We start from the raw sequence: 15572 nt of genomic DNA, 5'->3' as shown, positions 1-15572 counted from the left end.
AGAATTTCATGTGCCTTCAAGAAAGACAATCCGCACTCAATTATAATTTATACATCGATCAGGTTCGGGCAACCTGATACCTCAACCTGAGTCAGACCCAAGTTTTATCGGGTTGGTGTTTATATACCCAAGCTTGATACCAAACCCAATAATCTTGCCCGAGCCCAACCTAATGTCAGGACTTTCAGTCCTAATTACAAGAAAGTGAGTTAGCATAATGCAGCAGCCAATAAGTTCTCCAGCTACACTAAAGGGATGCCCTAAAACCCTCTCTTCATCGTTTTATATATATATATATATATATATATATATATATATATATATATATATATATATATATATATATATATATATATATATAATGTATTTTATATCTGGCAAGGCTTTAGATGGCACTGATATAGCCATGTGGCGGCTACTGGTTAGTGCCCTATGAGGCAGACCATCTTGTAGGTGTTTTGGACCACACCACATGGAAACAGTAGTAATTGAATGTCCACCATTAAAAACTTCCAGCCCACTATAATGTTTGGTTAACATTCGACTTGTTGATTAGGTCATAAGGACTTGATGAAGGGAAAAAACAAATATCAATTTGATCCAAAACTTTCAAGGCAGCCAAGTTTAATTATAATGGTGGGCATTCAATTAACATTGTTTCATGTCATATGGGTCACTTGAGATTTACACGAGTGTTTAAAAATCAGTTTTCAGGGCATCCTATTTGTAATGCATTTCTGGCATTTTATTAGGTTTATACGGTTTCGCATTGGCCAATATGAACCATACTAGACAGGCCAATACAATTCGCATTGGCCCTCAGCAGTAACCATCAACCCATTAGACGGGCCATACCCAAAAATCCCCTCAATACAAGCCCTCCCATTGCAGCAGTGGTCTGTATTCAGCTTTAATGGTGGGCATTCAATCACCACAGTGGTGAAATCCCATGGCATGCATGTGTAGGGTGTGTGTGCGTGTGGCGTGAGTGTGTGGGGGTGTGTGTGCGTGTGTAAAAAAAATCACCATAGATTTCAGAAACAGAGAGAGAGAGAGAGAGAGAGAGAGAGAGAGAAACTTACAGTCCTTCTTTTTCTTCTCCTTCTCCTTCTTCTTCTCCCTCTTACGGTGAAAGGGGGTTTTGACAGCAGAGATAGGGGAATGCGGCCAATGGATAGGGAGAGAGGGTGAGGGAGAGAGGGAGATCGAGAGAGGGCAAGGGAAAGAGAGAGGCTGAGTGCGAGAGAGAGATGAAGAGATGGGTTTTCATCTACCTGCACGCGGGAGAAAATGGCGGACATAAAGGTTTTGGTTTGGGGAGGGCGTTTTGAAAGCGGATTGTGTACTGAGTAACTAAGTATGCTTAGCGTACTGACTAAACTCTGTGGGTCCCACAGTCATTCGTGAATTTTATCCACTCCGTCCATACATTTTAGAAGATAATTTTAGGTCTTTAGCCTAAAAATGAAGCATATCCAAAGCTCAAATGGACCACACCACCGGAAACAGTGTGAATTCAACATCTACCATTGAAAATTTCGTGGGGGCCATAGAAGTTTTAGATCAATATGATATTTGTGCTTTCACTTCTTCCATGTCTTTGTGATATTATGAACAGGTTGGATGACAAATGAACATCACTACGGGCCATAGAAATGTTTCAACGGTGGAAATCATTATTCCCACGGTTTCATATGGTATGTATCCACTTGAGTTTTAGATATACCTCAATTTTGGTATCAACCACTAACATGATATGAAAAAACAGATGGACGGAGTGGATAAGACAATTGCATTCACAATGGGCCCAATTGAGTTTACTCAGTATTATAAGAGCGTACTGCTCAGTACGCAATCCCATTTAGGCAGTTTCTGGAGGGGCGCGTGACGGACAACCCCTTTGGGAGTTGAGTTTTAGGACCATGGGGCCCACTGGATATGTATTTTATATATCCACTCCATCCATTAATTTTAAATTATTATTTTAAATGCTGATACAAAAAATGAGTCAGATCGAATCTGTAAGGAAACCACACAACATATTAACAGTAGATATTTAATTTTTATTATTTCTTATGGTGTGGTCTACTTAGACATTTAATTTATATAATTTTTGAGCTCATCTACTAAAATTATATATCAGAGTTAATAGGCGGCTTAGATGACCCCATGGAGCCCCATAAGCACCATCTATGTTTAATACCGTTTAGGAGAAGAGTTACGTTTTAGCTATAGATCAGCTAGGATTTAGCTACGGATTAAATCCGTAGCTAAATGCTTTCAACTTCCATAGCCTTTGCTCGATTTTTTGGTAGTGTTAACCTAAACTTATTCTCAAATATCAAAACCTATACTTATAACATAAACCTAAACCTCCGCCTTCATCTTTGTGATTTTTTGTATTTTTGTTTATGATGTTAAGCTTATATGTATTTATGCGTGAATGAATGTGATGTGGATAAGATTATTTGTGTTTGGATGAATGTAGTTTATGTTTGGATGGATTTACCAATTTGGGTTTAGATGGATGTGAATGTGAATATGATGAAATATATTATATAATAGGTGTATATCAGGATTTATCCATCATGTTCTTTGAATATATATATATATATATATATATATATATATATATATATATATATATATATATATATATATATATATATATATATTTAAAAGAGACTTTTATCTACAAACTATTTCGTAGGTATAAGTTCCATCCACGTTTATTTACCTACGCAATATTTGATAGGTAAAAGTCTCATCCACGTTTCTAAGCAACGAAAATGTTCATCGCTAAAAGTTTAACATTTATTTTTTAGCGACGAAAATGTTCGTTGCTAAAAGTTTTGTAATTATTTTTAGCGACGAAAATATTCGTCGTTAAAAGTTTTGTAATTATTTTTAGCGACAAAAACTATCGTCGTTAAAAGTTTAACATTTATTTTTTAGCGACGAAAATATTCGTCACTAAATGTTGTAATTATTTTTAACGACGAAAACTATCATCGCTAAAAGTTTAACATTTATTTTTTAGCGACGAACATATTCGTGGTTAAAAGATTTGTATAAGTTTTTTAACGATAAAATAATTTGTCGGTAAAAGTTTTTTTCACCGACGCTTGCCTTTGCCGATGATTAAAATTTTTCGTCGATAAAAACCTTTTGCGTCGGTCTTTTAGTGACGAATTTAGCAATGAAAATTTTCTTCGCTAAAATGTTTTGGCTATGAAAATTTGGTTTTTAGCGACGAAAATTTTCATCGGTAAAGGCAGGATTTCTTATAGTGAAGGACCTTAAAATTTTTTAAAATAGTAAAAACAGCAGACTTCTCTTTGATTACATACACCCACAATTTTCTACTAAAATCGTCAATGAAGGTATGAAAGTATTTATTACCTCCAAGAGAGATTGGCTCTAATGGTCTACAGATGTCAGTGTGAACCAACTACAATGGTTCTCTTGCTCTTCGGGATACTCCACTCGGAAAGGAGTTCCTTTGTTGTTTCCCAAGTGTGCACGCCTCACACACATGTTCTGGAGCTTCAATGGCAGGCAAGCCATGCACTATGCTTGATGAGGACAGAAGTTTCAGGCCACTGAAATTTAGATGGTCAAAACGAAGATGCCACATCCAAAAATCATTCTTTGCTTTTCCATAAAAACACTTCTCAAGCATTGTGTTTATATAGAGAGGAAACATACGATTCTTCGCCATCTGGACTTTTATAATCAAATGTCTATGCATATTTCTTATGGAAAGAGAAGAGTTCTCTATGTGTATGACATACCCTTTTTCGAGGAGTTGTCCGAGACTTAGTATATTACTTTTCATGTTGGGAACGTAGTACACATTAGAGATATAGTTTGGAACATCATTCTTTTGAAAGATTTTGATTTTGCCTTTACCTTTCATCGGCGTTTTTGATGAGTATCCAAACCTTACATCGCCATGAACTCTTGTGAGTTCCACAAAGAGTTTCTTATCGCCGCACATGTGATTGCTTGCACCCGTGTCGAAATACCATACATCTTGTTGATCACTACCTTTCTCTTGTGCAAGGAGAAGTGTGGAGCTTTCTTATTCATGGCCTGATGCTTCGATGTAGTTGGATAGCTCGTCTTGATTCACCAACTTGCTCCAACAATCAGATGCATAGTGCCCAAGCTTGTTATAATTATAACACTGGATGTTCTTTGTATTTCCTCATCCACGCATCGATCTGCTTCTACCATTTCCTTTTCCATGAAAATTGATATTTTTCTGCTAGTTTTGGCCATGGCTTTGTTGGTATCCGCGCCCTCTGCCTCTTACGCGATTGTTAGCAAAATGTCCACCATGTTGTGAACTTCCATGTCCACCATTGTTATCATTCAGAGTCAATCTTGACTCCAAAGCTTGTTCCATCGGCATGGAACTGGCAGTCTTCTGCATTCGTTGCTCATGAACTTCCAACAACCCCCATCAGCTCCTTAATGGAGAGTTTTTCAATATCTTTTGATTCTTCGATCGCCACAACCACATGCTCAAACTTGGTTGTGAGGGATCGAAGTATCTTTTCAATTACTCAGACATCTTCAATCTTCTCACCATTTCTTTTTTAATTATTGACAGTTACAAGCAAACGCGAAAAAGAATCAGTAATATTCTCACCTTCCTTCATGTGAGTCGCTTCGAACTCGGCTCTTAATGTTTGAAGGCGAACCCGCTTCATTCGATCTACACCCTTGAAGATAGTGTCAAGGGTATCCCATGCTTGCTTGCTTGATATTGCTTTGGCAATCTTTTCGAAGGTGAATTTATCCAACCCTTGATAGAGGAGAAACAAAGCCTTATTGTCTCTCTTCCTTTGATTTTTGAGAGTGGTCTTTTCTTCGTTGATGAAGTTGGCTTCTTCTTCCATAGTGGGTTCTTCATACCCATCGATGACGATCTCCCATAGTTCTTGCGACCCGAACAACGCCTTCATTTAGATGCACCACTTTTCATAGTTGTCCTTTAACAGCTTAGGAACCTGCGGTTGGATTGTGCTAGCCATCTTTTTCAATTTTTTTTAAAAAAAAAGGCTAATTTTTTTTGTTTTTTTTTTGCTGAAATAGTGGAGTCTTGGACAGATTCTCGGCTGAAACAGTGGAGTCTTGCATAGATTCTTGGCTTTTGCAATCTGAATTTTTTTTTTTAACAGATTTTTTTTATTTTTTTATTTATTATTTTTTTTTTGTTGCAATCTGATTTTTTTTTTTTAAACAGATATGTTTTTGCTACAATCTGATTTTTTGAAAACAGATTTTTTTGTTTTGCTGCAATCTGATTTTTTTGAAAACAAATATTTTCTAGAAAAAAAAAATCTGTTATGGTTGAAAAATTGCTGGAAACTTTTTCTGAAAAAAAAAAAAAAACTTGGGACCTGTGGGTTATGGGCCCACCATACCTGATGGCTTTGATACCAGTTTGTTGGGTCTAAAACCCAGCTTCTTGCTGACGTGTGGCTGCAGTGGCTGCAGCCACAAAAAAAGAAAAAAAAAGAAAAAAAAAAACTGAAACTTTTAAAGAGGAAGAGAGAACTACTGTTTATTGAATTTGAATAAATTGGAACGATTACAGTGGTGCCTTTTATAGGCTTTTCTACTAAGGCAAAATAATTAATTTATCCCTATCTAGATACATCCTAGGGGCAGCCAAACATAGAAGAAATCCAGAATAATATCTATTGTTATCTTAACCCAGCTAGCAAACTAAACTTAGAAAAAAATAAAATAAAATCTCAACACCACAGCTAGCATACACGGCATTCACACGTTATCAACAGCTAGCACAAGAGATCCTTACATGGTTTTGGATTTGCACAATCCACCACCGTGTCCAACAAATCAACGCCCCATCTCTAGTGATGATAGGGCATCGCCATCAACACTATATTCATTTGTTACATTGCCAATGTAGCCCTGCCAAGGTCCAGGTTCACCTAGCAAGTTCTCAGTCTCTTCATGGTTCATTGGTTCCCAACGATGTTCATGAAACCTTCTCAAGCCCTCTAGCTCCACCACCACTTCCTTCATTGTGGGTCGTTCTTCCCCCTTAAGGTTCAAGCATCTCTTAGCAAGCTGAGCAACTGCGATGAGCTGTTCTTCTGTCCCTTCTTCTCGAACTCGTTCGGCTAAAATTTCAAAGATCCGATTCTCTTTCATCAATGAGAGGAAGTAGCTAGAAAGGCTTCTATTAACTTGGGATCTAGTGGAAGAAACGGGCCCCTCACCCGTCAAGAGTTCCACAAGAACTACACCAAAACTATAAACATCACTCTTTCCTGTTAATTGGCCTGTTTGATGGTACTCTGGGTCTAAATATCCCCATGTCCCCATCACCAATGTCGTTATCCGAGTGTGATCTAACGGAACCAATCTTGAAGCTCCAAAATCAGACACTTTTGCTGTGAAATTATCATCCAAAAGTATGTTAGCAGACTTTACATCTCTATGAAAAATGGGTGTGGAAGCTGCCGAGTGTAAATAGTAAAGTGCCCCTGCAGTTTCTGCAGCAATCCTTAAACGATTTTCCAAGGAAATTGACGACACACGGCCCTCATCATGGATATGCTGGGAAAGGGTTCCATTGGAAATAAATTCATAAACCAGGATGGGAACTTCAGCTTCTAAACAGCAACCCACGAGCTTTACAATGTTCCTATGGTTGATCTGAGATAAGATGTGGATCTCATTTATAAATTGCTCGATTTGGGACTCATCCACTATTTTGGACTTTTTAACAGCAACAATTCTCTTGTCTGGTAAAATTCCTCTGTAAACTGTGCCATAGCCTCCCTGACCAACAATTTGGTTTTTGTCATAGTTTTTTGTTGCCTTTTCCAACTCTTCTGTAGTATAGATTTTGCATGGCTCAGTACATGATTGACAAGAAGAGATCTTTTCTTGCAATAGCAAACCTCCATTTTGTTGAAAGAATTTCTCTTTGAGTTTGATGAGCTTTCTTTTCCTCCACACGCAATACAAGGAAGGACTACCAATGAGTAGAAATAAGAGACTTAAGCCAATACCTGCATTGACAAAAATAAGTGAATTAGACTTTCATAAAATGCCTCGTGCTGAGAACTATATGTTAGGCATGTTATGATAAAATCATATTTTCCTACAGCTACAAATTTATTGTTTGAGAACATGTCTTTTGTTGTACGTCTCACTTGTGTAAGCATGTCATTACCATCGAAATCATAGGACAGTCGGGCTATTCGATTTTTACATGTTATTTATTGCCCATTTCAACCTTGTCAATTTGCAAGCTAATAATCTTTATATGGATCTAAATGTTGAAACCCACTCTTTTAATCCTTCATTCATGTGTTTTTTTTTTTTTTTTTTTTAAAGGCTTTAACTCGATCCATATGACTACTGAAATGGTTGATCTGGTAATTTTCGAGCTCGGGAAGTGACGAGGATTTTCAAAAACTTAAAAATGCATGCAATAGCAAAAATGCCTTTTTTGAAAGATGAATAATCATAGAGGGGCGACTTGGTCCATATTGCCTAAGCTGCAAGTTAGCAACGATGTGGGACTTGCCTTCCTCATAAATCAGAGAGGAAGGGTCAAAATAAGGCAAAATATGAATAAGAAAACTTTCAACAAAAATCTTATTTATTTTTAAGTAAAATTCTTACTTTCTAGGTAGAGGAATATTAAGGCTATGTATCTACCAAACCAAGCTTAAACAAAAGTAAAATTCTAATATCTATAAATAGAAATAAAAATAAAATAAAATCACACATTTGATATTTAACGAAGGGCACACAAAAGATCAAAGGCTAAATAATGGAATGCCTTCCCTACTATCAAAATGACATAAATACCTTCCTAATGCATCGGATATTTTAGTTTTTTTTTTTTTCAAAAATGCAGTCTAGGATCGGATATTTTAGTTTTTTTTTTTTTGCAACATGTGAAGGGCACCGCAACTTGCTCCCTTATTAAGGCCATCCAATGATGACTAACGGCAATCTAGACCGTTCAAAAGCCTGTGGACAACGATTTGGACTACCCAATGATCTGATTGTTCAAAAGTCCTCAAAACTCCAATTATATTGGAAAGTATTCAGAACCACCACTCAAAAGTATGTAGACAAGGATCTGGACCATCCAATATTGATGCTGGACAAGAACCTACACCATTCAAAAGTCCGTGGACAGTGATTTGGACTATTCAATGATGGTGCAAAACAATTAGGACAGCTTAAAAGCCTATGAGCAATGATCTAGATCGTCCAATGATAATGGTGGAAAGTGATCAAGGCTGCTCAAAAGTTCATGGTTAGTGGTTTCGACCGTCTAATGATGTGGAATGCGGACGCGATCTGGACTGTCTAGTGATGGTGAGAAGCAATATATATGGATCACTCAAAGGTTGGAAAACAGTGATATGAACATCCAACCATGGTTGACAACAATCTGGAACAATGATCTTGACCGTCCAATGATTGTGAAAAATGATTTGAACTGTTGAAATGTCAATGGGCAGTGGAAGATGATTTGAACTGTTGAAATTCTCTAGTCCCACTGCTATGTATGTGTTATCCCCACTGATTTCTGTGATACTTGGGCCTTGGATATGAATCACTTTTAAGCTCACGCCCTAAACTGATCCGGAATGGATGGACGGGATAGATACAGCACATATATCATAGTAGGGCCCACACAATTTTGCCAGGTCAACACCAGGTGTTGTCCCTGAGCAATCCGAGTCCACTGGGGAGTGGATTAGGTGCAACCGGGGTAATACCATAGTGGGTGTATCCCTGACTGTGGGTCATGCCTTGATGTAGGTGTTGTATATCCATGCCGTCCATTGGTTTCTCCACCTCAATATATGGAGTGGTTCCAAAAATGAAGTAGATCTAAATTTCAAATGGACCACACCACAGGAAACTTGACCATTAAAAATTTCTTGGCGGTGACAAACTTTAGATCAAGCTGATTTTTCTGTTTTCCCTCATCCGAGTCTATATGACCCCATCAACAGGTTGGAAGGCAAATCAACATTACCGTGGGTGCTAGAAAGCTTTTAATGGTGTGCGTTCATTGTCCACTGTTCTCTGTGGTGTGGTCCACTTGAGATTTGGATCTAGGACCATGTACAAAAATGATCTGTAAAAACTGATGGATGGTGTGGATATACAACACATATATTAAAGTGGGTTCCACAGTTGGGAAACATCCACTGTGTGTAACGCCTGATCCACTTCTTGTTCATGTGGAGTAGAGGAGGGCATCGAGCCAAGTCGAGTCGAGGTGGGCCAAGCTCGGCTCGGCTTGTCCATGCTGTACTCGAGTTTGAGTTCGAGCTCGAGCTCAGCATTGAAGCTTGGCTTGTTTGCCAAAGCTGTCGAGTCGAGTTCGAGTCGAGCTAGTGGTTCGAGTCGAGTCGAGCTCGGGCTTGTTGGGTGAGAGAGTAATGGATTCTATTCTTGATCCTCCTCCATTGATGAAAAATTCAAAAATCTTAGGAGAATCAAAGTAAAACCCGATAAAAAAGCCAAAGAAAGTTTCGAATCGGATGAGGAAACCTGTAAGAACCGATCTGTTCTTGATCTTCTTCCACTAGCAGAAATTCAAGTACTAAAAAAGAAACAGAGCATAATATAGATTAGAAATCCAAGTAAAGAGCTCTAGCCAATCAGATCATTGGATTTCCTTGAAGCTTTAACAAATCTGAGAAGAACTCATCTCAGATTTCTTGGGTTTCTCGCCCAAGAAGTAGATCTTAAGAGATTGAAATCATACTATTGTGGAGTTGAAATGAAAACTGGTGGTGGTGGTCAGGGCGTGCGTGCGGCTGGCAGCAGGTAGAGAAAGAGAATAAAGAGAAAGGGGGTGCATGCGGTCAGGTAAAGACTCTATGGTTTTTTTTAAAAAAAAAATTAAAACTTAAAACTTATATTAATATAATACATATTATATATAATATATATTATATTTAAAATATTTATTAATCGAGCTAAGTCAAGCTCGAGCTTCGAGCTTCGAGTCGAGTCGAGTTGAAATGCTCCCTGGTCGAACTCGGCTCGAACACAACTCGAGCTTCAAATAATTAGCTTGACTCGGCTCGAATCGGCTATTCAAGCTGACTCAATCCGAGCTGACTCGAGCCAAGTCGAGCGAGTTTTTCGAGCTAGCTTGACTCATGAACAACCCTACTAGGAAGGTATAACTTTTCAACGAACATGTGACACACACGCCCATCTTTCTTTCTTTTCTTTTCTTTTTTCTTTAGGCCCACGGTGATGTTACTTGAGATCCTCTCAGATGATTAGATGTGTAATTCTATATTGAGCTCAAAGCCAAAAAGTTATGTGAATATATGATTTAGACGAGCTAGCTATACTGATGGAAACAATTGATAGAGATGTCCACCGTTAATTTTTACAAGACCCACTGTGTTTAGCATGTGAAATCCACTCCGGCCATTGGATGTGACACTAAAGGTAGGCCTAAGGCTCAAAATATAAGCCTATTCATGATTCAAGTGGGCCACATGGAGGGAAATAATTTGGAAGGCGAGCTTTCCATGTGGACTGTTCTCAATCTTGTGGTCGACCTGAACCATGGATGGAGATTTTTGAGCCCAAATTCTTAACACAGGATGACTCACTTGATGATAGGGTGAATTTTACATTAATACCAATATGGCCCCACCCAAGCCATCAATTCCTTTTCCTCCTTGAAGTTATGGGTAAAATTTACTGCCATTAATTATGATTGATTTTGAAATGAATTTTTATCAAAATGGTTTGAAGGTACGATCTTTCTAAGAAAATAACCTTTTTTTTTTCTTTTGTTTTTTTTTTTTTTAATGCCCTTGCGTTTATTCTGTCATTACTTGCTTTAGCTGGCCAGAGAAACCTCTAAGATGTAATCCCATTGCATGAGGTGGTCATCACATAGTAATTTGGCCCACTTTAAGGAACATTTAATCCAATTATCCTTTTCGTGGCCCACTATTTTAGTGGGAATACATTAACTTCAGCCTAATATGAGCGATCTCTATGGCCCAAACAAATGATAACAGTGGCTGTTCACTCTCAACATTTTCCTTGTGGTATGATCAACCTAATCTGCAAGTGTGGCTTATTCTTTGGTCCAGGACCTTTTATGAAATGCCAACTCTAATGGACGGAGTGGATTTGTTACATACCCAATGGTTGGCACCACAAACGACGTCATTGTGGTGTTAAGGGTCAAGGTCAAGGTTGTCATGTATTAAGGGTTGAAGTTGTCATGGTCGGGGTTGTTAGGGCCGGTCGAGGCTGTTGGGTGTTAAGGGTTGAAGTTGTCATGTATGTAGACACCCCACATTAAGCAAGATCGAGTCCTTGCTCATTGGTTTTATTTAGGTACTAATCAAAGCACCCATACAACATAGGACAAGCCCTAAAGACAATCATTGGGTTAGATTGGCTATTGCCAAAGTACACAGGTGGCAAGCCAAAGGAGGAATATGGTCTTTGGAGGACCCACGGAATGTCGACCTTATTTTAAAAAGGTGAAATACCTATAAACACGCCATGAAATTGGTATCTCGAGCATCGTTTCCATGTAAAAATGGTCCATGGGCCACTTTATGCCTAAGAACAGTCCATGGTGGCTCATTTTCATGTCTGGCAACCATGTGGCCCTATTTTGAAGGTTTGTTGTGTTCGAGCCTGCCACTTTTTACGATATTGCAGTTGCATCAGGTTGCCTTGAACCTCTCCTCATCTTTGTCTCTCTGCTCGAGGGCCTAAGTCAGCCTCGTTGTCTATTTAAAGCAGCTTGTTGCAAACAAAGGAGGAGAGTTCAAAAGGCAGGAGAGAAAAGGCCAGAAAGGGTAGAGGTTATTGAGTACTTCGTCAGTCCCAAGAGAACGACTCAACTAAATTCCGAAGCTGGTTCACGTCGTGTCATACTCTCCCTGGTCTTAAAGTTGCACGTGACCAAATTACTTGTGGGGGCCTCTGTCTTCTTGAAAAAATTCTCCTTGCCAGACTACTCTATCAATTGAAGTTCAAAGCCAATAAACACATCGAAATCAACGAGTATGGTTGGAATTCGGAATGTCCGGGAAATCATTTTGATTGAAAATGATGTCTGATTTCCCATTTTCCTTCCCTCAAACTGAATCAAGCCATATTCCGTTCCATACATACTCAAATGTCAATAATTTTCTCAAACCTATACATACGCATGCATCTTCTTTTGCTTTATTTTCTTTACTTTGCTTGCTCGGGTCTTAAAACGTTGCAAATATGGCTTAATGCAATACACTCTCCATACTCCTACACTGCTTTTCTATTTTTCTTTAATTTTCTTACTTAGGTCCTACAGTCTAGTGTAATATGGCTTCATTTTTTTATATTGAAAGTTCTCTCAAATCTTCCTAAGAATTAAATAGTGTTGCAAAGTAAAGAACATGCATCCACGGGCAGAAAATGATGCCTAACTAACCAAGTGGTGACTACAACATGTTTGGGGATTAAAGCTACAAAGTTTCTTCCACAGTCAACGTCTGCACCGGGCTCCAAGCAAAGGCATTTTCATTCCTTAACTTTTCAAGTTACTGTTAGAGGGCAAAAAAATAATAATAGTAAGGTTTTGTAAATGGAAGCCAATATGCATAACGTACACATGTTGGTGTCATTTTGGTAAAAATTCCTTCCTAAGAAATCATGGAATACTACTTGACTCGAGAACAAGTCAGAGGAAGTAAAAATAAAAATAAAAAAGGGAGAAGCTCCCAAACAAAAATAAAAAATGAAGTTGAGTCTACTGATATTAGTTCAAGCTAAGTTGACTCGAACAAGTGCCCCGTGGATGAATGAGTTGATGAACTATTATGGTAATTGTTATAGAGGACTTACCTAGAACAACATTGGTCACTAGAAATTCATTTGTGTCTTTAATGCATTCTCTCTTATCATCGTGGAGTCCATGGTAACCCTTTCGACAGGAACAAGAATAATTTCCTGGCAGATTTATGCAATCATGTTGACAAAGTGTCTTCTGGTGATCCTTCTCACACTCGTTGATATCTACAAACCGGCCATCACAAGAAAAAAGAACAGGTCAGTAATTAACATCACACTAAAAGAATAAGACTGAATGTATGGTCCAGATCAATGCTTGATTTTTTCTGGCTGTTACTCAAAAAGCAGATAAGACTGAATGTATGGTCCAGATCAATGTTTGATTTTTTCTGGGTGTTACTCAAAAAGCAGATAAGACTGTTATGTATGGTCTAGATCAATGCTTGGGTCGTTGATTTGTCCAATCCACCTCATTTTCAGTCTGGGACCCAGTCCCTGGAAAGAATCGTCCTGCCCTGGCACCCTCAAGGGAGATGAGGATCCCTCCATAACCTTGAGAGCAATTGCACACGTATCCCAGGCTAATTATGTTAGTAGCTATTCTTAATGAGATGGATTTGAGCCGTTTGGTAGATCTGATCTCTGATGGCCTAGTAGAGAACCACTTGTACCGTTCAGATCTGGTGCATAGAAAATGAATGCCTTTTCATCCACAAGATGGGCCATCAAGGATGGCCACCACATGATGGACGATCGGGTTCCTAAGCATTTGCATGGGATAATAAAAAGAGTTGGAAAGGATCATCATACCTTGGCATCCTCCAATTCCATGGAGGTAAGGACTCCCCCGGAAACCTTCAGTGCAATTGCACCGGTAACCGGGACCGTTAGTCGAGTTGTAGCAGTAGCTATTCTCACTCACGCAAGCGAAGGTGGCCGAGTTCTTCCGTGCGATCTCGCATGTTTCATTTCCGATGGCCCAGTCAACCACCACCGGAATGGCTTTGTTTCTTTTCAAAAAGTTGCGATCGTTCAGATCCGAACGTTTGAAACTGAACGCTTCTTTTTCCCCGAGAAAGGCAAAGCTGCACGAATTGAAACTTGAGACATTTCTCCTAAACAATCTTCTATAAACGCCAACCTCGTATCTCTTTAAAACCTTTGGGATGTCGGTTTGGCAACATCCTGTCCCAGAGCAAGTGTCCTCGGTCGCGCTAGTGCCGTCGATCGCGCTATCATTGGTGCCTATGCACAATGATGAACAACTGCTAAACAAGTTACCATTCCAGGAATCAAAGATCAAGCCCACGGTATTGCAACCGATGGCCATGAATCTGTTAAGGGTTTTTGAGAATGTGAATGAGTAATTTTCATTCAAGCTGAGCCCATTGTCGGAGTAGCTTATATTGTTGTCCAATCCTCCCGTCTTGTTGTCGCACTCGTAGCTTATATTGTTTGAAATTTTCATTATGCCCGATGCTAATGATATGTTGACTACCTCATGCTTTCCCCAAAATGGTTTCGGAGGTTTAAAAGTGTTGTTGCAGGAGATATTGAAGCCTCCCATGCCAATGTGGCAGCCTTCGCCGATGCCAAACGGGTAGGGAATGTGAACGTTCCCACATTTGGGAGTGCAGCCCGGCTTCGATGTTACGGGAGGTTGTGATGATAATTCTTTTATTGTTACTGCTAGACAGAAGAGCTGAAGCAACAGATAAAAACCCATATCTCTCTCTCTCTCTCAAAATATATCTGTGGACAGTAGGTGAGAGATGGTCCCTATAAATAGACCAAACATCAGTGAACCTCGGGCCACACTTGTTCCAAGTTTCTAAGTGTGGCCCACGATTGACTGATACTGGGAAGCGGATTGCGTCCTGCCCCGCCTCGAGGGAATCGGTGCAGGGAGGTATCGCAGTGGACCCACGGAGAGTCAGGTTACACGGGCTACACAAAATCCGCGTCTTGTTTGCACCTTAGATCCGGTCTAATAGTATATAGCTCCAGTTCCGGTGGGGTCCTATAGCATCCGACCGTGACACACAAAATACTTACAAGGGCTTTCAATTTTTACAAGTGGGCCATAGCTTGGTGATCAAGACCATTGGTCTGTTGGTTCCTCAACTGTTGATGAACTGTCCCTCAAAAATCTAGCCCGAAATGACGATCCATCACGTGAATGGACAATGGATGGAAAACTTCCAAGGTTGGAATAACCCTGCCCTCCAGTCCTGACCTATCCTAGTATCAGTGTGGATATATGTCTCTTTGTAACAATTGATTGAACAGTGAGCATCTTCCATCTAGAAGATTTTCGGTGCAACCTCGGTCCACAATGAGGATGATCAGATCAACGGTCTGGATCGTGCAACAATGGACCTTACATGTCACTAGTCTTTTGAAAGGTTAGACTCTACGGTTTGGTGGAAATGTACAACCATGGAATGACCGTGAAGTGAAATGAATTGACCGTGAAATGCTTGGAAATGATCGTAAAGTGAAGCGAATTGACCATGAGATGCATTGAAATAACTGTGATGTAAAGGGAGTTGACCATGAAATGCATTGAATTGTCCTTGAAGTAGAGGGAATTGACCGTGAAATGCATGAAAATGACCATGAAGTGAAGGGGAATTGCCGGAATTGACGGTGAAATGAATGGAAATGACCGTGAAGTGAAGGGAATTGACTGTAAAATGCATTGAATTGATCGTGAAGTA

At 39.3% G+C, this 15572-nt stretch overlaps 1 protein-coding gene across 1 annotated transcript; it reads right to left on the bottom strand.

The window, feature by feature from the left end:
* Positions 1 to 5563: 5563 nt before the first annotated feature.
* Positions 5564 to 14600, bottom strand: LOC131253521 (putative wall-associated receptor kinase-like 16). Its single transcript, XM_058254545.1, has 3 exons — positions 13663 to 14600; positions 12907 to 13077; positions 5564 to 7058 (listed from the first exon to the last, which is right to left on the bottom strand). Exons 1-3 carry the CDS (start codon positions 14576 to 14578, stop codon positions 5875 to 5877), a joined length of 2271 nt encoding a protein of 756 aa, XP_058110528.1. The 5' UTR covers positions 14579 to 14600; the 3' UTR covers positions 5564 to 5874.
* Between the last annotated feature and the right edge of the window lie 972 nt (positions 14601 to 15572).

This window comes from Magnolia sinica, chromosome 8 (assembly GCF_029962835.1).
Source record: "Magnolia sinica isolate HGM2019 chromosome 8, MsV1, whole genome shotgun sequence".
NCBI classification, from domain to species: Eukaryota; Viridiplantae; Streptophyta; class Magnoliopsida; order Magnoliales; family Magnoliaceae; genus Magnolia; species Magnolia sinica.
This window is presented reverse-complemented; position numbering and strand designations above follow the sequence as displayed.